Source organism: Oratosquilla oratoria, chromosome 17 (assembly GCF_046742065.1).
Source record: "Oratosquilla oratoria isolate Oo_2021 chromosome 17, ASM4674206v1, whole genome shotgun sequence".
In the NCBI taxonomy this organism is placed as follows: Eukaryota; Metazoa; Arthropoda; class Malacostraca; order Stomatopoda; family Squillidae; genus Oratosquilla; species Oratosquilla oratoria.
In genome coordinates this window covers 19,041,198-19,059,848 of record NC_134793.1, presented here as the reverse complement: position 1 = coordinate 19,059,848, position 18,651 = coordinate 19,041,198, and the positions used below count along the sequence as shown (strand labels likewise).

Genomic DNA, 18,651 nt, shown 5'->3' with positions numbered 1-18,651 from the left:
ACCCATTCCATTTCCGATACATTCCACCCTACTCCCTCCCTCTTATCTTGGCACCTCTTGGATGACGGGTCATCCCTGCATCCTGTCCACTGTCCTGGGTCAGAAGCAGTGTTGCAAGACACGGCACATCCACAGCAAGGCCGCTTCATAAATTAGGCGACCCCCCCTCTCCATCCCCTCATGCAGAAAAGGAGAAGACGGAGAAATCCCTTCGGGCTGCGTCAATTTTTTTTTTCTCATACATACTTCCTCACCCCCCATCCCCCACCCACTCCCCCTCATGCATCACAGCATCATCTATACCAGGATATCTTAACCTTTTTAGCCATATCACCCCCTTTTCAATTAAAAAAAAAAAAAAAGGATCGCCCCCCCCCTTAATTGGAAAATAATAACAAAAATTATTGCAACAATGATAAACAACTAATTCAAAATGTTTTACTCACGTTATGTTTTAATGAGATCCTTGGGCCTGGTGCTTCGCTGCTAGATCTTTTATATTAGGCTTAAAATTTGTCAGAAGCAATACCTGTGACATTTTTCGACCCCCTGAGCTCAAAAATTGTCCCCCGTTGAGAATGACTGATCTATACACAACCCCTCTCCATTCACCCCTATCTTCTGTCCTCTCCCATCCTTCCTCCACAGACATTCCTCTCTTTTGTAATGCCCCTTTCACCCCATCCATCCATCTCATCCTAGGATGCCCCCTCATATTCACTCCTTCCACCTCTGCCTTCCATACTTCTTTTACTAATCTTTCTTCACTCATTCTTTCATCTTTCTTCACTCATTCTTTCCATGCGTCCAAACCATCCTAATACCCTTTCATCAACCCTATCTCTAAAATGGATGAAAGATTTTTGAAGGAAAGATACATGAGGACAATAGTAAAAGATGTCAAGATGGAGAGCTACTGTGATCAGAGTTCCACAAGGTTCAGTGCTTCCATTAATGTTTCTTTTATATGTCAATGACATAATGGAAGGGACAACAAGCTATGCCAACATGTTTGCAGATGATGCAAAAATAATGAGAAGAGTGAAAAACAAGGAAGACAGTAACTATTGCAGAAAGGTCTGGATACTCTTTTTGTATGCATGGATCCAAGAATAGGAAATGAAATTCAAAACCAAAAATATGCAAAGTATTGGAAATGGACAATAGTGGCAAAAGACAATCCTTAAACTATTTCTTAGGAAGTGAACCCATTACAGGAACAAAAAAGGAGAAAGATTTGGGAGTATTGATAAAAGAAGAGCCTGTCACCTGAGAGTCGTATCATCAGGATTGTGGGAGAGACATACAGACTACTGCTGAAGATTAAAGTGGTGCTCCATTATATGGATGAAGACATGATGAAAAGACTCATCAAAATGCTGATCCATCCAAGATTGGAACATACATTGGTAGTATGATCCCCACACAGAGTGGAAGATACAAGCAAGATCAAGAGAATACATAGGGCAGTAACCAAACTGGTCCCCAGCCTGGCACATGAACCATATGAGGAGACTAAAAGCACTGGGTCTACCAACTTTGAAAGATTGAAGAGAAAGAAGTGATATTCAGGTCACTAATGGGGATAGATTGCATTGACAGAAAAGATTTTAATAAGGATGAGAAGACTTTAAGAGGTTATGGAAGTAAATTAAGGAAGACCATATGTATAAATGATGTGAAGAAATACAATTGCCTTACTGATGCATAAATGTGTGGAATAGTTTAGATGATATAACTCAAGCTCAGTCAATGGAAGATCAACTCGAAATATGATAATTGGAAATCAAGGATGTAGATTAAGCTCAAAATGTAAATGAATTTAAGGCCAGGTAAGATTAAAGAAAATAGAAAACAGGAGATAGGACACAACAAGAGTTGCTCCATTCTTGTATACTACATATATATATATATATACTACATATATATATATACCAGTGGATTTTCCTCCCTTACAAGGGTCAAAAGTCAAAAGCATTATATACTATAATCGGGTAAATACATCAGGATAGGGCAATTTTCAACCAGAAGAAAGGGAAATCCCTATATCTAGCAATTTGTAGTTTTCATGTGTGTGAATAAAACATACTAAAATGTTTAGTTTTTCTTGTGCATAAAGCCTGAATGAATGTGATATATCACTGAATGCTCAACAGTCACATATGCTCTGTTGTTGCATTGAAAGCAGGTATGATATTACATTATTTTTATCCAAGTGTTAGTTGATATCATCAAGGCAGAAGGAGACAATGCTGTCTTTCCCAGCTGGTGTGGTGACAAGAATGACTGTATTGTTTCAAATAAGTTCAGTGCCTGACTTATATGAGTAAGTATAAACAAAGTTACCAAAAAATACTCGCTGGCCAAGTGGGTAAGGGCATTGTCGCTTGTGGCAGAGGTCGAGGGGATGGTGGTTGGAACCCTACTGTTGGCAAAGTTGAACAAAGGGCATGGTTCATTAAATTCCACCCTGCGAAATCCTCTGTAAGTGGCACTGTCCTACCCTCCTGGTAGGATGGAGTTTGTGACATAAAACCAAATTGGCATAATTACCAAAAAATATAAAAAAAATTGCACCATTTGCTTGTTGCACATTTGCCTTACTTATGTCTTAGTTTACTCAAATAAAGTCTACCTGTGATAATAGAATTCTTCATAGCCTTGGAAGTACATAACCTTTCCCCTTTATAAGAGGAAACTCAGTCAAAGCTTACACCATCATAACAAATTAAGTTCATTGAACCACCCCTCCTATCATGGCACCATTGGGTTGAGAGGTTTATATTAATGTTAAATCAATCTCCTTTTGTGGAATTGCTGTGTCTTGTCGCATTGCTTCTGGCCCAGGCAATGGGATGACCCTTCCTCCACAAGGACCAGAGATTAATTATTTTTAACAGGGAAATGAATGGGTGGAGGGTGGGTGAATTCATTTGCTGTCTACCTCCATACAGGAAAGAAACCTTCTGGTATATTGGTATAATATGCATAGAGATTTCCTCTATCATAGACAAAATGATATGTGGCTCTGGTCTGTAGGGGCACCCCATATAGACCCTAAAGTATCAGCTGCATGCTACTGAGCAGCTTTTAACCCCACAATAACATGTAGCCAATACCCCAGATGGGGTATTTCTAGAAAAATTGGGCGCCTTTTTACAATATCCATGAATATCTTTGTGATGAGCCACAATTTATGACTGATCCCCCTCTACATTCATCTCAATATCAAGGCAATCTGGAATGATTTGCAGTCAAGGGCCAATACATTAATGATGGCATTGGGAAGTAGTGCCATCACAAATTGTGCTTAGCTCTTAGCAAGACTCAGATAGATAGTAAATGATAAATTGTTAACCTTCACACAAAAATAAAGAAGTGGAAGGATTGTGTGAAGCCAGGTAAATAGGAATATAGACTAGGCCTATTGATGTAGCAAAATGGGACCTGCTATTGGCACTTGTATGTGCCCCACATATAAAAAGAGGCTTGTGTGCAAGACATGCCCTCATTCAAACCCCCTCATGTATAGGAAGTTCACTCTGTACATATTTATTATGTAAGTAAAATAGTTATATTTTGCATTTCGCCTTTATTTCACATCTGGTGTAAGAAGGAAAATTTTCCAACTAGAAAACATGGACACCTTAACAAAATATCTATGAACACATTTATGACGAGCCACAATTTATGACAGATCACCTTTTACATTCATCTCGATATCAAGGCAGTCTGGTATTCTCAATGTAGCCCATTTGTATTGACCTACTGGTGTCTGCAAATCCTGAATGTGCATATGAAGAACATCTCTATCAATACCACGGAACATTCCTGAAACTTGAAGTCCATCTGTCATGGATATAGTTGCTTGCTGCCCATTGAGTCGAGTGACAGCCCATAAAAAACGCTCACGCAACTTTGCTCGACATTTCTGCTGAGCAGCTTCTGTGTGGTCAACATCCTCTGCATCCATTGGCTGAAAAATAAACCAATGAATTAACACCTTGCTGTGCAAAGTACAGTGGCTGGATTAAGCTTTAGTGGACCCTTAGGAAAAGATGAATGAATAATTACAAAAATAGATAAACAAATAAAATAAAACAATCAATCACAGCTACTGCTGCCAAACATATAAGCTGTTTACATGCTCCACTGCTGAATATAAGATTGTGAATACATACAAATTAATATATACCAAGGGCTTTTTCCTCCTAACAAAGTGGTAGCCAAAGTCAAAAAGCATAATTCCACTCCCATTTATTTCATCCCCACCCATTCCACTTTCATTTACCACCTCTCCCTCCATTTCTTCTTGGCTCCTTTTGGATGACGTGTTATCCCAGCCACTATCAGCCGACGGCTTTCACGTTGTGGACCGGGTGTTCTCCAACTCTAGGTGACGTTATCAAGCGCTGTTACAAAGACAAAAGGGGCTTCCTTAGACTTTATGAGAACACAGGGTTCTGCCGTCGTCTGTTAATTGCCCGAGGTACAATGATAATCAGGCCGTCTGCATCCGTGACGACAACGATTTAAGGTACCAAATTACTAAACATTGGTTAGGTTACGTAGATTAGGTAGGTTAGGTAAGGTAGGTTAAGTTAGGTTATAATAGACTAATTTATCATCTTTTCATTTCTTCGACCTCGGCACCTATCAAATCGAACCTGGCGTATCATTCAACCGCCGCGATTTCGTTCGATAGAAAATAACTTTTGGCAACTTTTGTTATTTAATTCCGCCAAGAAAATCGTATACAGCGTTGATCTATTATAATTATCCAAATTAATCATTCATCTTCTATTGCTATATCGCATAGGTATACACAGTTAAGATTTTAAAGCCTATTTGTGTAAATTAATTTGTGACCCAAGTTGCCATGTAGCATTCACTAACACGTTGATATTGTTGATGGCTTGCAACCTTCTATCCCGTAATACTTGATATTTACTTATACCCTGGGATGGACCCCCCTTTATTGCCTTACACTTGCTGCTACAGCAGCAGAATTCCGTTTTGGTACCTTTTAGTATTATTCTGTTGTTCCTGATGCATAATGCATTATGATGGTGCTCCAATCTTAGCCTCAATTCTACGTGTAACGAACATTTTAGTAGTATTAGCAAATCTGTAATAATGTTTATGTGTAATATGCGTACTGATTGGTATTACTCATGATTGTTTCTGTTCCCCTTAACCCCTAAGTATGTTTGTGTAACTCAGTGTAGAATAACACTACAGTATAATGAAGACCACAATGGAAATGAGCTTACATGCTATTTTTGTGTTATCTTATCGAACTGTGTGTTGTATTCATTGTCTGTATTTCTTGTATTCGATTCATTGCCAACTAAGCTTATTATTATTGATAATAATAATAATAGTAATAATAATAATAATAATAATAATAATAATAATAATAATAATAATAATAATAATAATGATAATAATTACTAAGGCGCGCGAAATTTTAACTTCATTTTTTAGCACTCATTTCGAATTTAGGTACAGTTATGTGTATGTGGCTTATCTCTTTCCTTCGAAAGCACAAATCTGAAGACAAAACACGATTACGCGTTTTCAGAAATATGTATGTATTAAAGTAAACCACTGAATAACAATCATACAATGGATATTAAGTACCTCTGAGCCTTTTTTTTTTTTTAGTTATCCTGAGAAAACGATGTACTTACGAAGAATTGAGGGGCGTTGCTTTCGTTGGGGGGGTCTTGGCTGAGCTATGGGGAAAGATGCAGTGAGGTCGATAGATAAAGAGCGAGAGGGTACGGAGCGATGTCAGGGTCGAATTTTCTCGTGGTCGGCTGTGCGTGTACTCCCTTTGTTTGAAGACTGCGTGTTCCCAGGTTCCCTGACCTCTGTAACAACGGACATATATATATATATATATATATATATATATATATATATATATATATATATATATATATATATATATATATATATATATATATTATAAAAGAGGAGCATGTCGACAGGAGACCTTTTGGACCATAGCTAAGTCGGATGCGAAAAATTATAATACAAATAATAAATAAAATAAATCCATAGGTGCAGTTAATTAATAAACAGGTAAACAGCAAATAATAAATTGACAGATAATTAATAATAAATTAAAATGAAGCATATAATAATAAACAGACAAATTAAAAAAATCATATAAAATAAATGGCAGGCATTACAGCATCTTAGGTGTTTATCTAAACGAATCTAAGCTTCGAACTGAACTACATTGCACTGCCTCTGCAGGAATTTTATGCCATTTATTAACTACACGGTTGTCAAAGTTGTTTCTACTCACTTCCAAATTAGATTTATTTACTGACAGTTTGAGAACATTATTTCTTGTTGGATTCTAATTCAGTGTGAAAATTTCGTCAATTTTGATGTCAACATTTTCCCTTTAGAATCTGAAGGACCTGTATCAAGTCACCTCTAAGTCTACGTTTTTGCTTTGTTTTGTTTTGTTGGGGGGGGGGGGGATTCATATGTTTTAGTCGATTTTCGTGTGATTTATTTTTTTATATTTGGGATCAGTTTTGAGGCCTGCCGTTGTAATTTGTCAATGTCTTTAATGAGATTCGGTGACCATACGGAAACAGCATATTTCAAATGTGGACGAACTAACGATTTATAGAGCTTGTAAGAGAAATGGACTTTTGAAGTCAAAAGATCGTGCAATCAGTCCTAGAATCTTATTTGCTTTCTCAGAGGCTGAAACACACTACTCAGATGATTTGAGATCGTTACTGATAATTACGCCGAGATCCTTTTCACTATCCACTTTTGTTAACGAATTTCCAAAATAGCTTGTAATCGTACTTACTGTTATGTTTACCTATGTGCATAACCTTGCATTTATTTGTGTTAAATTTCATTAGCCACTTTTAAGACCACTGCTGTAGTTTATCTAAATCTTCTTGAATATCTAATTGGTTTAAGTGATCATTTGCCATTCCGCACAGTTTTGTATCATCAGCAAATTTGGAGACAATAAGTTTTACTCCGTGGTCTATATAATTACATATACTGTGAATAGAAGTGGCCCAAGAACGGAACCCTGAGGAACTCTACTTATAACATTTTTCCATCTAGAAGTTTTGCCATTTACAGCTACTCTCTGCTTTCGATCATTCAAAAAATTGCTGGTCTAACTTAATAGGCTACCACTTATTCCGTGTGAAGCTAATTTCATAAATAGTCTTTCGTGGGGGACGGTATTAAAAGATTTTGCAAAGTCTAGATATATTAAATCTGTATTGTTTATTTTGTCATAAATCGCGATGACTGTGTTATAGAATTCGAGTAAGTCACGCAAGAACGTTAACGTCTGAATATATGCTGGCTATCATTTATCAAACAGTTACTTTCTGAATTATGTTCGATAGCATCTCTGATGATAGTTTCCATAATTTCTCCTGCGAGATATATATATATATATATATATATATATATATATATATTTTTTTTTTTTTTTTTTTTTGGGGGGGGGGGCATGCATCAGTAAATTTTCGGAAGTGCACACCTACGCGATATAGCATTAAAAATGAAATATTAATTCTGTAAATTATAAAACATCCACATAATACATGTTTTTCTTGCCGGAAATCGATAACAGAATATGTTTCTGAAAGCGATGTATTTACAAACGTAACCGCTGGGCTTAGGACAACATCCTTGTTTTGATATATGCAGTGGTCAAAGAAATTAATATATGATAAATTCGTCTATTCTAACCTAACCTAGGGGTGTAAAGGTACAGTTGCATTAGTCGACGAAAAGCTTGCAGTCCAATTTTGTGTTCGGTCATCATACAGCTGTAATTGGTTACACGTACAGTGTGTAGAGAAATTCCCTCTAATCACGTAGAACCTATTGGAAGCCCTACATTCTATTCAGACCCCAAATAACTTTGAACGACATGCGATTTCTCAAAAATGCAAATTTGACAACCTTATACACACACTATTATTGAACACCAGTGTTCCCAATGGAAAATATGAAAAAATATCCAAATTTATATTAGAAGTCGTATAAACGTATCAATAGAAATACTAATTGAACCAGCTATTCGCCACTCCTAATACTTTTTTTTTAATAAAATATCATGGTCCACTGTGTCAAATGCTTTTCGTAGATCCAACAAAACTAAACCCGTGTATTTACCTCTGTCGCATTCCTGTTTTATCATATCGTAAAGGTATATTAAGCTGGCGTCTGTTGAGTAGTTCGATCTAAAACCAGTAGCACATTGTATTGTGCTTATTGTAAGTCGTCTTCCTAGCTTCCCTAGTACAATATATGAGCTTGTGGTCACTAAGACCATAATCACAAGCACCAGCCTGCGTTATCTTATTACAATCGGATACCAGGATAAGATCTATGAACCTGGAAGTGCCTGTTATTCTGGTACGCTTGTCAATCAGTTCTATGATACAACTGATTGACGAGCCATGAGACTATATTATAATTATATCTTAATATATTCGCGATGCCTCACATCCCAAAGCGCCTTATGTGGTCATATCTTCTCTACTGGAGCATGGACAATTTCAGTATCCCATTCCATCACGGCAAAAAGTATATCAAGCAAATGGCGAAAAGAACATTCGAGCGAAAAATTACCAATGTTTACATATAGCAGTACGCAATATACAATGTACCTGATAATCTTTCTCGTCGATTATCTACCATAGATCATCAAAATCTTTCTTTTATTATATTGCTTATTTTTGTGTGTGGTGAACGCAATTATTAGAACCAGCTGTGAAATTAGCGTGAGATGAACAGACCCGGATTTACCACATAGGTTATCTTTTTCACAAGGGCTATTGCCGAAAGTAACTCTATATTTTGCAAAATGTATAGGAACTGTGATTTTCATATAATTCAATCTGTGTGCTCTGTTGTAGTATTTTTCTCTAATTGACTCGATCAACTTTGCACTCAGGTCCTGGAGCTGCAACGTCTATGTCGTGGGACCACCCCCCAACCCCAAGAGTTGGGGGCCAATCAGCAGCAACCACCCCTGGCCATCAGCTCTACGCAGATGGCACCGATCCCCAAGGAGGAGCTACGCCTACCTGGGGGAGTACCACAATCCTTTTTTCCAACACACAATGTTACGTTTTTTCTGCACTGAGGGGTCATTTTCCGGCGATCACCCCTCTTCTTCTACTTTTAGCCGGAGATGTAGAGAGCAATCCTGGGCCCACCACAAAATACACATGCCCAACATGCTCTAAACCCATTACTTCGAGCAGACAGACAAAGGGCTCAGTTCAGTGCAATATGTGCAAAAACTGGGCCCACCTCACTTGTACAACACTTGCTGACACAAACCAATACACAAACACTTGGACATGTTCTACCTGCCCTCCAGTAACCCCAAACCCACCTCCCCAACCACAGCCAACACCCTTACCCAATCCCAATTTCCCTTTGCCCTTACCCCCGATTAATACTCCCCTTCCTTTGTCCCCGATCTCTCCTTTCCCCCCCTCTGACCCAGATCCTACACCTTCCCCACTACCACCCCAACCTCAACCCCAAACGGCAACATACAACACATACAAAACACACAACATCAACATATTACAACACAACATTGACGGTATTAACACTAAAAAACATGAACTTGAACACTTTCTTAAACAACACAACTTACACATTGCAATTTTACAAGAAACAAAATTAAGACACTCACACAAAACACCATCATTTCATAATTACACCACCATCAGACAAGACCGGACTGACGGCAATGGCGGTGGACTCATCACCCTGATCCACCATTCCATCTGTTTTGTGGACACAAGTGCCACAACCAAAATTCTCCTCCCTACCACAGATAACACAACAGAAACCCAATCCATTCGTATCCGCACAGGCAACAATTCAACACTAACAATAGTTAACATGTACATTCCCCCCCAATCATCCCCCACAGTTCCAAACACCTTCAGACCTCAACTCAGCCAACTAACCTCAATCCCCAACCTGATCATGGGTGGTGATTTCAACGCCAAGTCGTCTGCCTGGTTTGTCGACAACCCTGACACAGACAGAGGGCTTGATATACAGACTCAATTCGACTCACTGACTATCATGAACAACACACATAATCATACACATATCCCATACCAAGCCCTCTACACTCCCTCCTCTCCTGATATCACCTTTTGCTCCCCCTGCCTAACCCCAACAACATCATGGAGAGTGGTCGGAGCCCTTGGCTCTGACCACCTTCCAATCATCATCACCACCAAAACAAGATGCACCCCAGCTGGCCACAGACACACTTACACCAATTACAAGAGAGCTAACTGGGAAGCCTTTACTGAAGAGACAGAACAACATTTTGAAACACTTAACAGTACACCAATCACAAACATAAACAATGCTGTGCACGCTTTTAATACAATCATACAAAACGCAGACAAGAGATACATCCCTAGAGGCAACAGAAAATCACACAACCCCAACTTCACACCAGAAATCCAAGGCCTCATCAGACAACGTGACACACTTAAACACGATACCCCCGCACCTATCCCTCAAAACATAGCAGACCAAATACAAACACTAAACACTGTGATTACCAATAAAATACATGAACTAAAAACACAAAATTGGCAAAACTTTATCAATACACTTGATCACAAAACAAACACCAGCAAATTGTACAAAACACTCAACAGCATCACACTATCCAACACTAACACTACACGCTCTCACGCAGCAATAATCACAACAACAGATAATCTACCCTCAAACAGACAACAAGCAAACGCACTCATACTTCATTTTGCACAGACGAGCCATCTTACATCTCTCCCTGACGACCGACGCACAATTCGACGTAAGAAAGACTTCCCCACAGACTCAGACTATACACCCTTCATAGACAGTCAGACAAAACTCATAATGCATAATCTCAAGCACTCATCTGCCTGTGGCCCTGATAACATAAGCAACATCCACCTAAAACACATTGGACCACAAGGTATACACGCACTCACAATCATTGCAAACTACAGCTATTCACACAACACTATACCCGACATCTGGAAGCATGGTAAAATAATCACCATTCCAAAACCGAACAAAGACCCAACAATCCCAACATCGCACCGCCCAATCACACTTCTCTGCACCCCCTCTAAAGTCATTGAACGCCTAATACTTAAACTTGTCACACCATATATTCCCCTTGCTGACTCACAACACGGTTTTAGGCCACTACACTCCACAAACACTCTTCTGACAAACCTCACACAAAGAATTTTAGATGGCATCAATTCAGATAGGCCCCACCACAGAACACTTCTTATAACATTGGACATTAGTAAAGCTTTTGATGCTATCCCCCGCCACAACCTAACAAATAATATATATAACACAGACATGCACAATAACACCAAAAGATGGCTGGCCAATTATCTGGCAGGCAGGAATGCTCATGTGTCATATAATGGCCAATCATCGCACATCAGAAACATTAAGAACGGAGTACCACAGGGCTCAGTTCTACCCCCCACACTATTTAATCTATACATGCATGACTTACCCACGCCAGACACCTCAGAAATACAAATCTCTTCCTACGCAGACGACATAACAATCACGTGCACACATCGTAACACAGACAAAGCTGCAGAAATAATCCAGCCTTACCTTGACACACTCAACACATGGTTCATCACAAACAGACTCAAAATAGCTCCAACCAAATCTACAGCAACACTTCTCACCAACTGGACAAAAGAACACAAATACATACCTCATCTCTACATCAACAACACTCTAATACCACACACAAACACACCGAAAATTCTTGGTGTAACATACGATACATCCATGTCTTTCAAACAACACCTCACAAACATAAAAAACAAATGCACACCTAGACTTAACGCACTTAAGTCAATCACTGGAACAACATTTGGACAAAACAAAGAAACTAATATAACAATATACAAACAATGCATACGCTCAGTGATGAATTATGCGAGTCCTGCATGGGCTCCTAATCTCAGTGAGACACACCACAACACCCTTCAAATCATACAAAACAAAGCCCTAAAAACAATTACAGGCTGCACAAATACATCACCTACAGACCATTTACACCATGAAACAAAAGTCCTCAAAGTCAAGGACCACCTCGACATGAGAGGCACACAAACACTTGCTGCAGCCACCACAAACACATCACACCCGCTACACTACATAGCAGAACACCCACACACACCAAGAAACATTAAAACTACACCCAAAGACCTTTATTACGCACAGATACTCTCTTCTCTTCCTCCACAACCACCAAATACCAGCCTCCGGAAACATATTCATAATCATATCACTCACCGCTCCATTAACACACTGAAAGACAACACACAGCTGCATGCCAGACCCCCTGATATCCACCCTTCTGAATCCTCTCTCCCACGAAAGGACAGAGTCCACTTGGCCAGACTGCGATGCGGTCACCACCCAGCACTTCTAAGCTACCAGAAGAGGCTGGACGACCGTGTTGTGAACAGCTGCCCAGGATGTAACACTTCACCCCATACCATACAACACATAATGGAAGACTGCATTATAAACAATCATGCACGCAAACAACACAACATACACTCTATAAAGGATTTGTGGGAAAACCCAGTTTCGGCTGTGGCCTTCCTTGGGGAGACGGGACTGCTCGGACAGACAGTCTAGGGAACGACAACAACAACAACAACAACTTTGCACTCAGCCATATTCCATGTTCTTTTATAGATGGATGCATGCCACTGTGATGTCCCATTTCCCACTTTTTTCTGTGCGGTGGTGGCGGAACAGTCCATCTAGCGGGACGGAAGATCAGCCGCTCGAATCCAGTATCTGTATTCGACCCAGAGCGTACAGTGTGCAACCCCATCACCCGCCACACGCCCCAGCCGGCATAAATGGCGGCAGAAACAGCCTCCCAAAATCAGTAAGTCCACGGCCCTCCTCCTGGCCTGACCTTTCTTCACTGTCTATAAGTCCTGATGCTGCTGCAGGGCTAGACCCAAAGTCCCCAATGTCTATAAGTCCTGATGCTGCTGCAGGGCTAGACCCAAAGTCCCCAATGTCTATAAGTCCTGATGCTGCTGCAGGCCCAAGAACTAAGTCCACTGTCTCTGTAAGACCTGTGCTTCCGCAGGGCCAGAACCTATGTCCTGTGGTGGTGCCGGGCAGAATTCCTTCCACTCTATCTGGTGCACAAATCCTGTAGCCACCACCGGGTCGCATCCTTTTCACATTATAAGACCTTACGCTGTCGCGGGGCGTCCCACTCACGTACACGAAATGATGTTGGTGCTGCTGGTCCGTTCTCTTCTGTCTTCATCAAGACATCGACTAGCGCCGACCATGGATCCCCCGCAGTTCTCGACATGGATCTACACAACGACGCTCCAAGGGGAGAAGCCGTGGGGGCTGACCCTCATCAGCCGCACGCCCAGTGCTGCTGCCGCAGGTCGCCCGCCTCAGTACCCCCGGCTCACCGCCACTCCAGCGCCAGCACTCACCATCTACGGCAGGGACCCTATGGTACTCCACGCCCACAACTCCCACCTTGGATTGGCTACGAGTATATCCGCCCATCCTTAGCTCAGTGGTTCCCAACCTTTTCTGGCTTGAGACACCATTGCCAAACCTTTCAGAAGTTCACGGCACCATTATTAGAAAATCTAAATTCTAATTTGTCAGTATTTTATTGATTCAACATCAGTGTAACAAAATTTTGTCCCTGGATAATATGAAAATACTCATATTTACACTGATGCTGCTTTAGTGAACAAAAATAGATGACAATACAAAAATATAACTGTGACTAATTTTTGCCCTGAATTTTGGCGGCACCCTTTGGTGCCGCGGCACACCGGTTGGGGAACCACTGCTTTAGCTGCTCGCATATAGAAGTGTTATTTGACGGGACAAGATAACTGCTTGCTACCAACACATGTTAATGTACACATTGGTTGATCATCCTGCCCAACTTGCTTGCTCGTGTATAACACTAAATGTCAGACTGTGGATATTTCCACCGGCTATTGTAGGTGGCACTTCCTATTGTAATAAATATATTCAATATCCATCGTGTGTTGGCGGTCATCTCCTCAACCTCGTGCCTAGCATTTTCTCCTGCTCCTCCTAAATGTTATATTTCACCTCGTTAAAATTAATATTTCCTAATAGTGATTTGTCTCTAATTTTGTATACGTCAGTCGGTCTACATTAGTGCAGTCTCACAGATACAATTCTTATATATATCATCGCATAGCTCTTAATATTCTGAGTATTTTAACCACATAAGTACCGCAAATTAATTGTAACGTCGATAGCTATTTTTCTTCAAGTTAAGGGATGGATGAAGCTGTTTGGGATACGTAAGAAATTACTCTTTCAATATTTAGCCAGATATTTATTCATCAACGCCAATAAAGACGAAACACACGTCCACGTTTTCTTCATCCAGCGTCATCAATCACGTGCAGTACTTCCACGTCTCCACTCGACGCTGACGAGGAATAGAAAGCGAAGTCACAGGTACCCCCCCCCCCCGAAAACATCTTTATAATCACCAGGTAAGGTTGGGATAATTAGGTACTATTATCCACCGCATCAATGGCTGGATTTATTCATTTTTGGGCCTTAGGCCAAACTCATCAATGGGTCCCGAAATTCATAAATACAAACACACACACACACACTTCAACGAACGGACGGCTTAGAAGACGTTCTGAAGAAAATTGAAGTATTGTGGATCCCAACGCAAAGAGAAGTGCCTATTGTATTTACAGGGTGGGGGAAATTGCTCGTGGGGTAGTAGGAAAGTAGGGAAAGAGGAGAAGGGGAGGGATTACTGAGGGAAATGGAAGGAAATGAGGAAGGAGTAGACTTGGCCCAGACATACAGGCGAAAGGTAAACAAACGGCCCCCCGACGACGATGAAATGTCTAATAAAAATGTAAAGATTAGAAGTATAGATAAGAGCAATACAGTAGAAAGTGATGAGAATATTTTCCAGGGATTTAAAGAGGGTGGGGGGGACACAAACCCCCCCCCCCCGACTGACAAGACTAGAAGAGAAGGTCGACAAGATGATCGAGGACTTGGAGCGTAGGTTCGGTCATGTTAATAATATTATACGGAGGGTTGAAAAATTGGAAGAACTAGAGAAGGCGAACAAAAACTTAACTGATGAAATAGAAAACCTGAAAAGACAGTTAAAAGAAGTAAAGGTGGAGAATGAGGAATTGAAGAGGAATAGTAAAGAAAACAGAGAGGGATGGAAGTCGATAAAAGAAAACAGTAAAATTGCATTTACTGATATAATTAAACAGCAAATGAGAGAACAAACTGAAGACTCAGTTATTAAAGTGATGAGACAGAAGGAGAATATAGTAAGAGACTTAGCTGACAAAAAGAAATGTATAATTATATTAGGAATGGAAGAGAAACATAACCCAGATAGAACCTCAAGAACCAATGAGGAAAATGAAAAAGTAAGCAGTTTACTAAAATTAGTTCAGGAAGATGAACCAGAAATTATGAAGGAAATTGAGGAAAAATTCAGGCTCGGAAAGTATAGTACAGATAAAACCAGACCAATTAAGATTAAATTCAGGTCACAAACGACGGCAGAGAATATCTTATCCAAAACAGGGAAACTAGAAACAAGTGAACAATATAAAAAGGTATGGATAAAAAGGGAAATGAATAAAGAGGAAAGAGAGGAAGAAAAGCAGAAAAGACTTGAAGCTAAGACAAAAAACGAGAACAGAACGGAGTCAGAGAAAGAGAGATTCTATTGGAGAGTAGTGAATATGAAACTAAGGCAGTTCGACATACAAAAGAAAAACAAAAGGGAAACAGAGAACACAATGGAAGTGGCAGAAAACTAAGAGTGTCTTACACAAATATAGATGGATTAATAACAGGATTGAATGAGCTGAATGATTATTTGAAAGAAAAAGAACCGGACATAATGGGAATTGTAGAAACAAAATTAAAAGGCCCACTACCACCCAACAGTGTAGGACATGATGCATATAATTATTGGATTAAAAACAGAGAGAAAAAGCAAGGGGGTGGAGTTATGTTCCTAAGAAGGATATAAACGTGAGGGGTGTCATATATGGAAAGAATACAGTAGAGATGATTATGATAGAAGTGGAAGACAGAGATAAGAAGAGCAGAAAATTTGTGATAAATTATGTGCCTCCGAAAACAGCCTCATGGGAGGAGAGTGAACATAAAAGTATGTTAGAGGACACAAAGATAACATTAAATAAAATAATGGAAGATGGAGGAAGAATAGTTATGATGGGCGACTTTAATTGCAAAGAAATCTGCTGGGAAGAAATGACAGTAAAGGGTGGAGACGGCTCATGGGGAAACGCTCTACTTGAGATGATTACTGACCATACAATGACACAATGGATACAGGAGAACACCAGGTATAGAAATGAAGAAGAACCATCGAGACTAGACTTAATAATTACATCTGAACCTAGAATAGTGGACAAGATTGAATATAAAACACCATTAAGTAAAAGTGACCACATATTGATTGAACTGGAACTTAATGAAGAAAAATATAGGAAAAGAAATGAGCAATATAGAAAAGGAAGAATGATGTATGAAAAAACAAACTTTGATAAAATAAGAGAATTCTTTCAACAAGAAAACTGGGAAGAAATATACAAAGAAGAAACAACAGTGGAAGAAAAATGGAATATTTTGACAAAAATTTACAAAAAAGGAGTGGAAAAGTATGTCCCAAGACAAAAACAAGAAAAAGAATATGTAAAATGCTGGTACAACAAAAGTTGTAGGGAGCTAAAAGACAAAAGAGACAAAGCCTGGACCAGATGGAAAAAAGACAGAAGACCTGAAAAATGGAAAATATATACCGGTTATAGAAATGAATATGTACAAACGTGCAGAGAGGAAAAGAGAAAATATGAAAAAGATGTCATCGAAAAGTGTAAAGATCAACCAAAACTATTCTACAGATTTGTAAACAATAAACTAAAAAACAAACAAGACTTGGAGAAATTAAGACAAGAGGGAGTTGAATACACTGAGGAAATGGAAATGGCGGAAATTATGAACAAACATTTTAAATCAGTATTTACAAGGGAGAACATACAACCTGAAGAGATTGAATGGAAAGAGAAAGTCCCCCCTATGGAAGAAATAGAAGTAACAAAGAATGAAATATTGACACACTTGAGTAATCTTGATGTCAGAAAATCGCATGGACCAGATGATATAGCAAACTGGATTCTGAAAGAATGCAGGAATGAACTGGCAGACAAAATACATAGCATACTAAACAGTTCCTTGAAAGAAGGAAAAGTTCCAGAAGATTGGAAAAAAGCAAATATAGTACCTATATATAAAGGAGGAAATAAAGAAGAACCTACAAACTATAGACCAGTCTCTCTAACAAGTACAATAGCAAAAATTTGTGAAAGAATTATCAAAAGTAGATGGGTAAAATATTTAGAAAAAAACAAAGTGTTAAATCCAAGGCAATTTGGATTCAGACAAGGACGATCATGCGTCACCAATTTAATATGTTTCTATTCAAGGCTAATAGATATAATACAAGAAAGAGATGGATGGGCGGACTGTGCATTTCTAGACCTAAAGAAAGAATTTGACAAAGTACCACATAAGAAGTTGCTTAAGAAATTAGAAACTCAAGGAGGAATACTGGGCAAACTACTAAATTGGATGGAAGACTTTTTGCAAGAAAGAAAAATGAGAGTAGTGATAAGAAACCAGCACTCAAAATGGGATGAAGTAATAAGCGGTGTTCCGCAGGGAACAGTACTGGCCCCAATAATGTTTGCTATATATATTAATGATATGGATGAAGGAATAGAAAGCTATATGAGCTTCTTTGCAGATGATGCAAAACTACTGAAAAGAGTGGAAACTGAAGAAGATTGTGAATCACTACAGAGAGATCTAAATATAGTACAGGAATGGAGTAGGAAGTGGGAGATGGAGTTCAATACAAAAAAGTGTAGTATAATGGAATTTGGAAAAAGCAAAAACAGAATAACAGGAGCATATAAATTGGGAGAAGAAGGAATAAAAAAAGTAGAAAATGAGAAGGACCTGGGAGTCATTGTTATGAATAATATGTCACCTGAGAAACATATAAATAAGATTTTTGGAGAAACTTATAATTTAATAAGAATCAAAGTTGCATTTACATACCTGGATGAAGAAATGGTGAAGAAAATCCTAATCACCCTGATAAGACCAAGATTGGAATATGCAGCAACGATATGGTCACCAAGTACAAAAAAATGCATAAAAAAACTTGAAAGAATACAAACAGCAATTACAAAACTGGCACCAACGCTCTCAAAACTATCATATGAAGAGAGACTAGAAAAACTTGAACTACAGACACTAGAGCAAAGAAGAGAGAGAGGAGATTTGATAGCTATTTACAGAATCATGAAAGACATAGAAATTACTGATAGAGAGAATCTGATAAAATGGGATAACAGAAATACAAGAGGACACGGAAAGAAAATAAAAAAAGACAGCTATAGAAGAGACTTGAAAAAGAACAGC

The 18,651-nt window shown here is 39.1% G+C and overlaps 2 protein-coding genes across 10 annotated transcripts; one reads left to right on the top strand and one right to left on the bottom strand.

Moving 5' to 3' along the window:
* Positions 1–392: 392 nt before the first annotated feature.
* On the bottom strand, positions 393–5,843 carry LOC143034469 (gem-associated protein 7-like). Of its 9 annotated transcripts, none has more exons than XM_076200560.1 (3): positions 5,694–5,838; positions 4,295–4,412; positions 397–3,976 (listed from the first exon to the last, which is right to left on the bottom strand). In XM_076200560.1, the coding sequence occupies exons 2-3, from the start codon at positions 4,304–4,306 to the stop codon at positions 3,689–3,691; spliced, it is 300 nt and encodes a 99-aa protein (XP_076056675.1). In that variant the 5' UTR covers positions 4,307–4,412; positions 5,694–5,838; the 3' UTR covers positions 397–3,688. The 9 variants fall into 9 exon arrangements, with proteins under 9 accessions (XP_076056678.1, XP_076056677.1, XP_076056676.1 ...); XM_076200559.1 differs by lacking the exon at positions 5,694–5,838 and adding an exon at positions 5,024–5,263; XM_076200556.1 differs by having other exon boundaries at positions 398–3,976; positions 4,292–4,412; positions 5,694–5,837.
* On the top strand, positions 4,401–14,425 carry LOC143034468 (uncharacterized). Its single transcript, XM_076200553.1, has 3 exons — positions 4,401–4,537; positions 12,799–12,997; positions 13,208–14,425. Exons 2-3 carry the CDS (start codon positions 12,969–12,971, stop codon positions 13,764–13,766), a joined length of 588 nt encoding a protein of 195 aa, XP_076056668.1. The 5' UTR covers positions 4,401–4,537; positions 12,799–12,968; the 3' UTR covers positions 13,767–14,425.
* Positions 14,426–18,651: the final 4,226 nt, after the last annotated feature.

What these genes read in the sequence shown, in the direction of transcription:
- LOC143034468 (XM_076200553.1), top strand. Translation starts at nt 12,969, where the DNA reads ATGGCGGCAGAAACAGCCTCCCAAAATCA. An exon ending in GAAACAGCCTCCCAAAATCA is followed by an intron (nt 12,998 to 13,207) that starts GTAAGTCCACGG and finishes GTGCTTCCGCAG; the next exon opens with GGCCAGAACCTATGTCCTGT.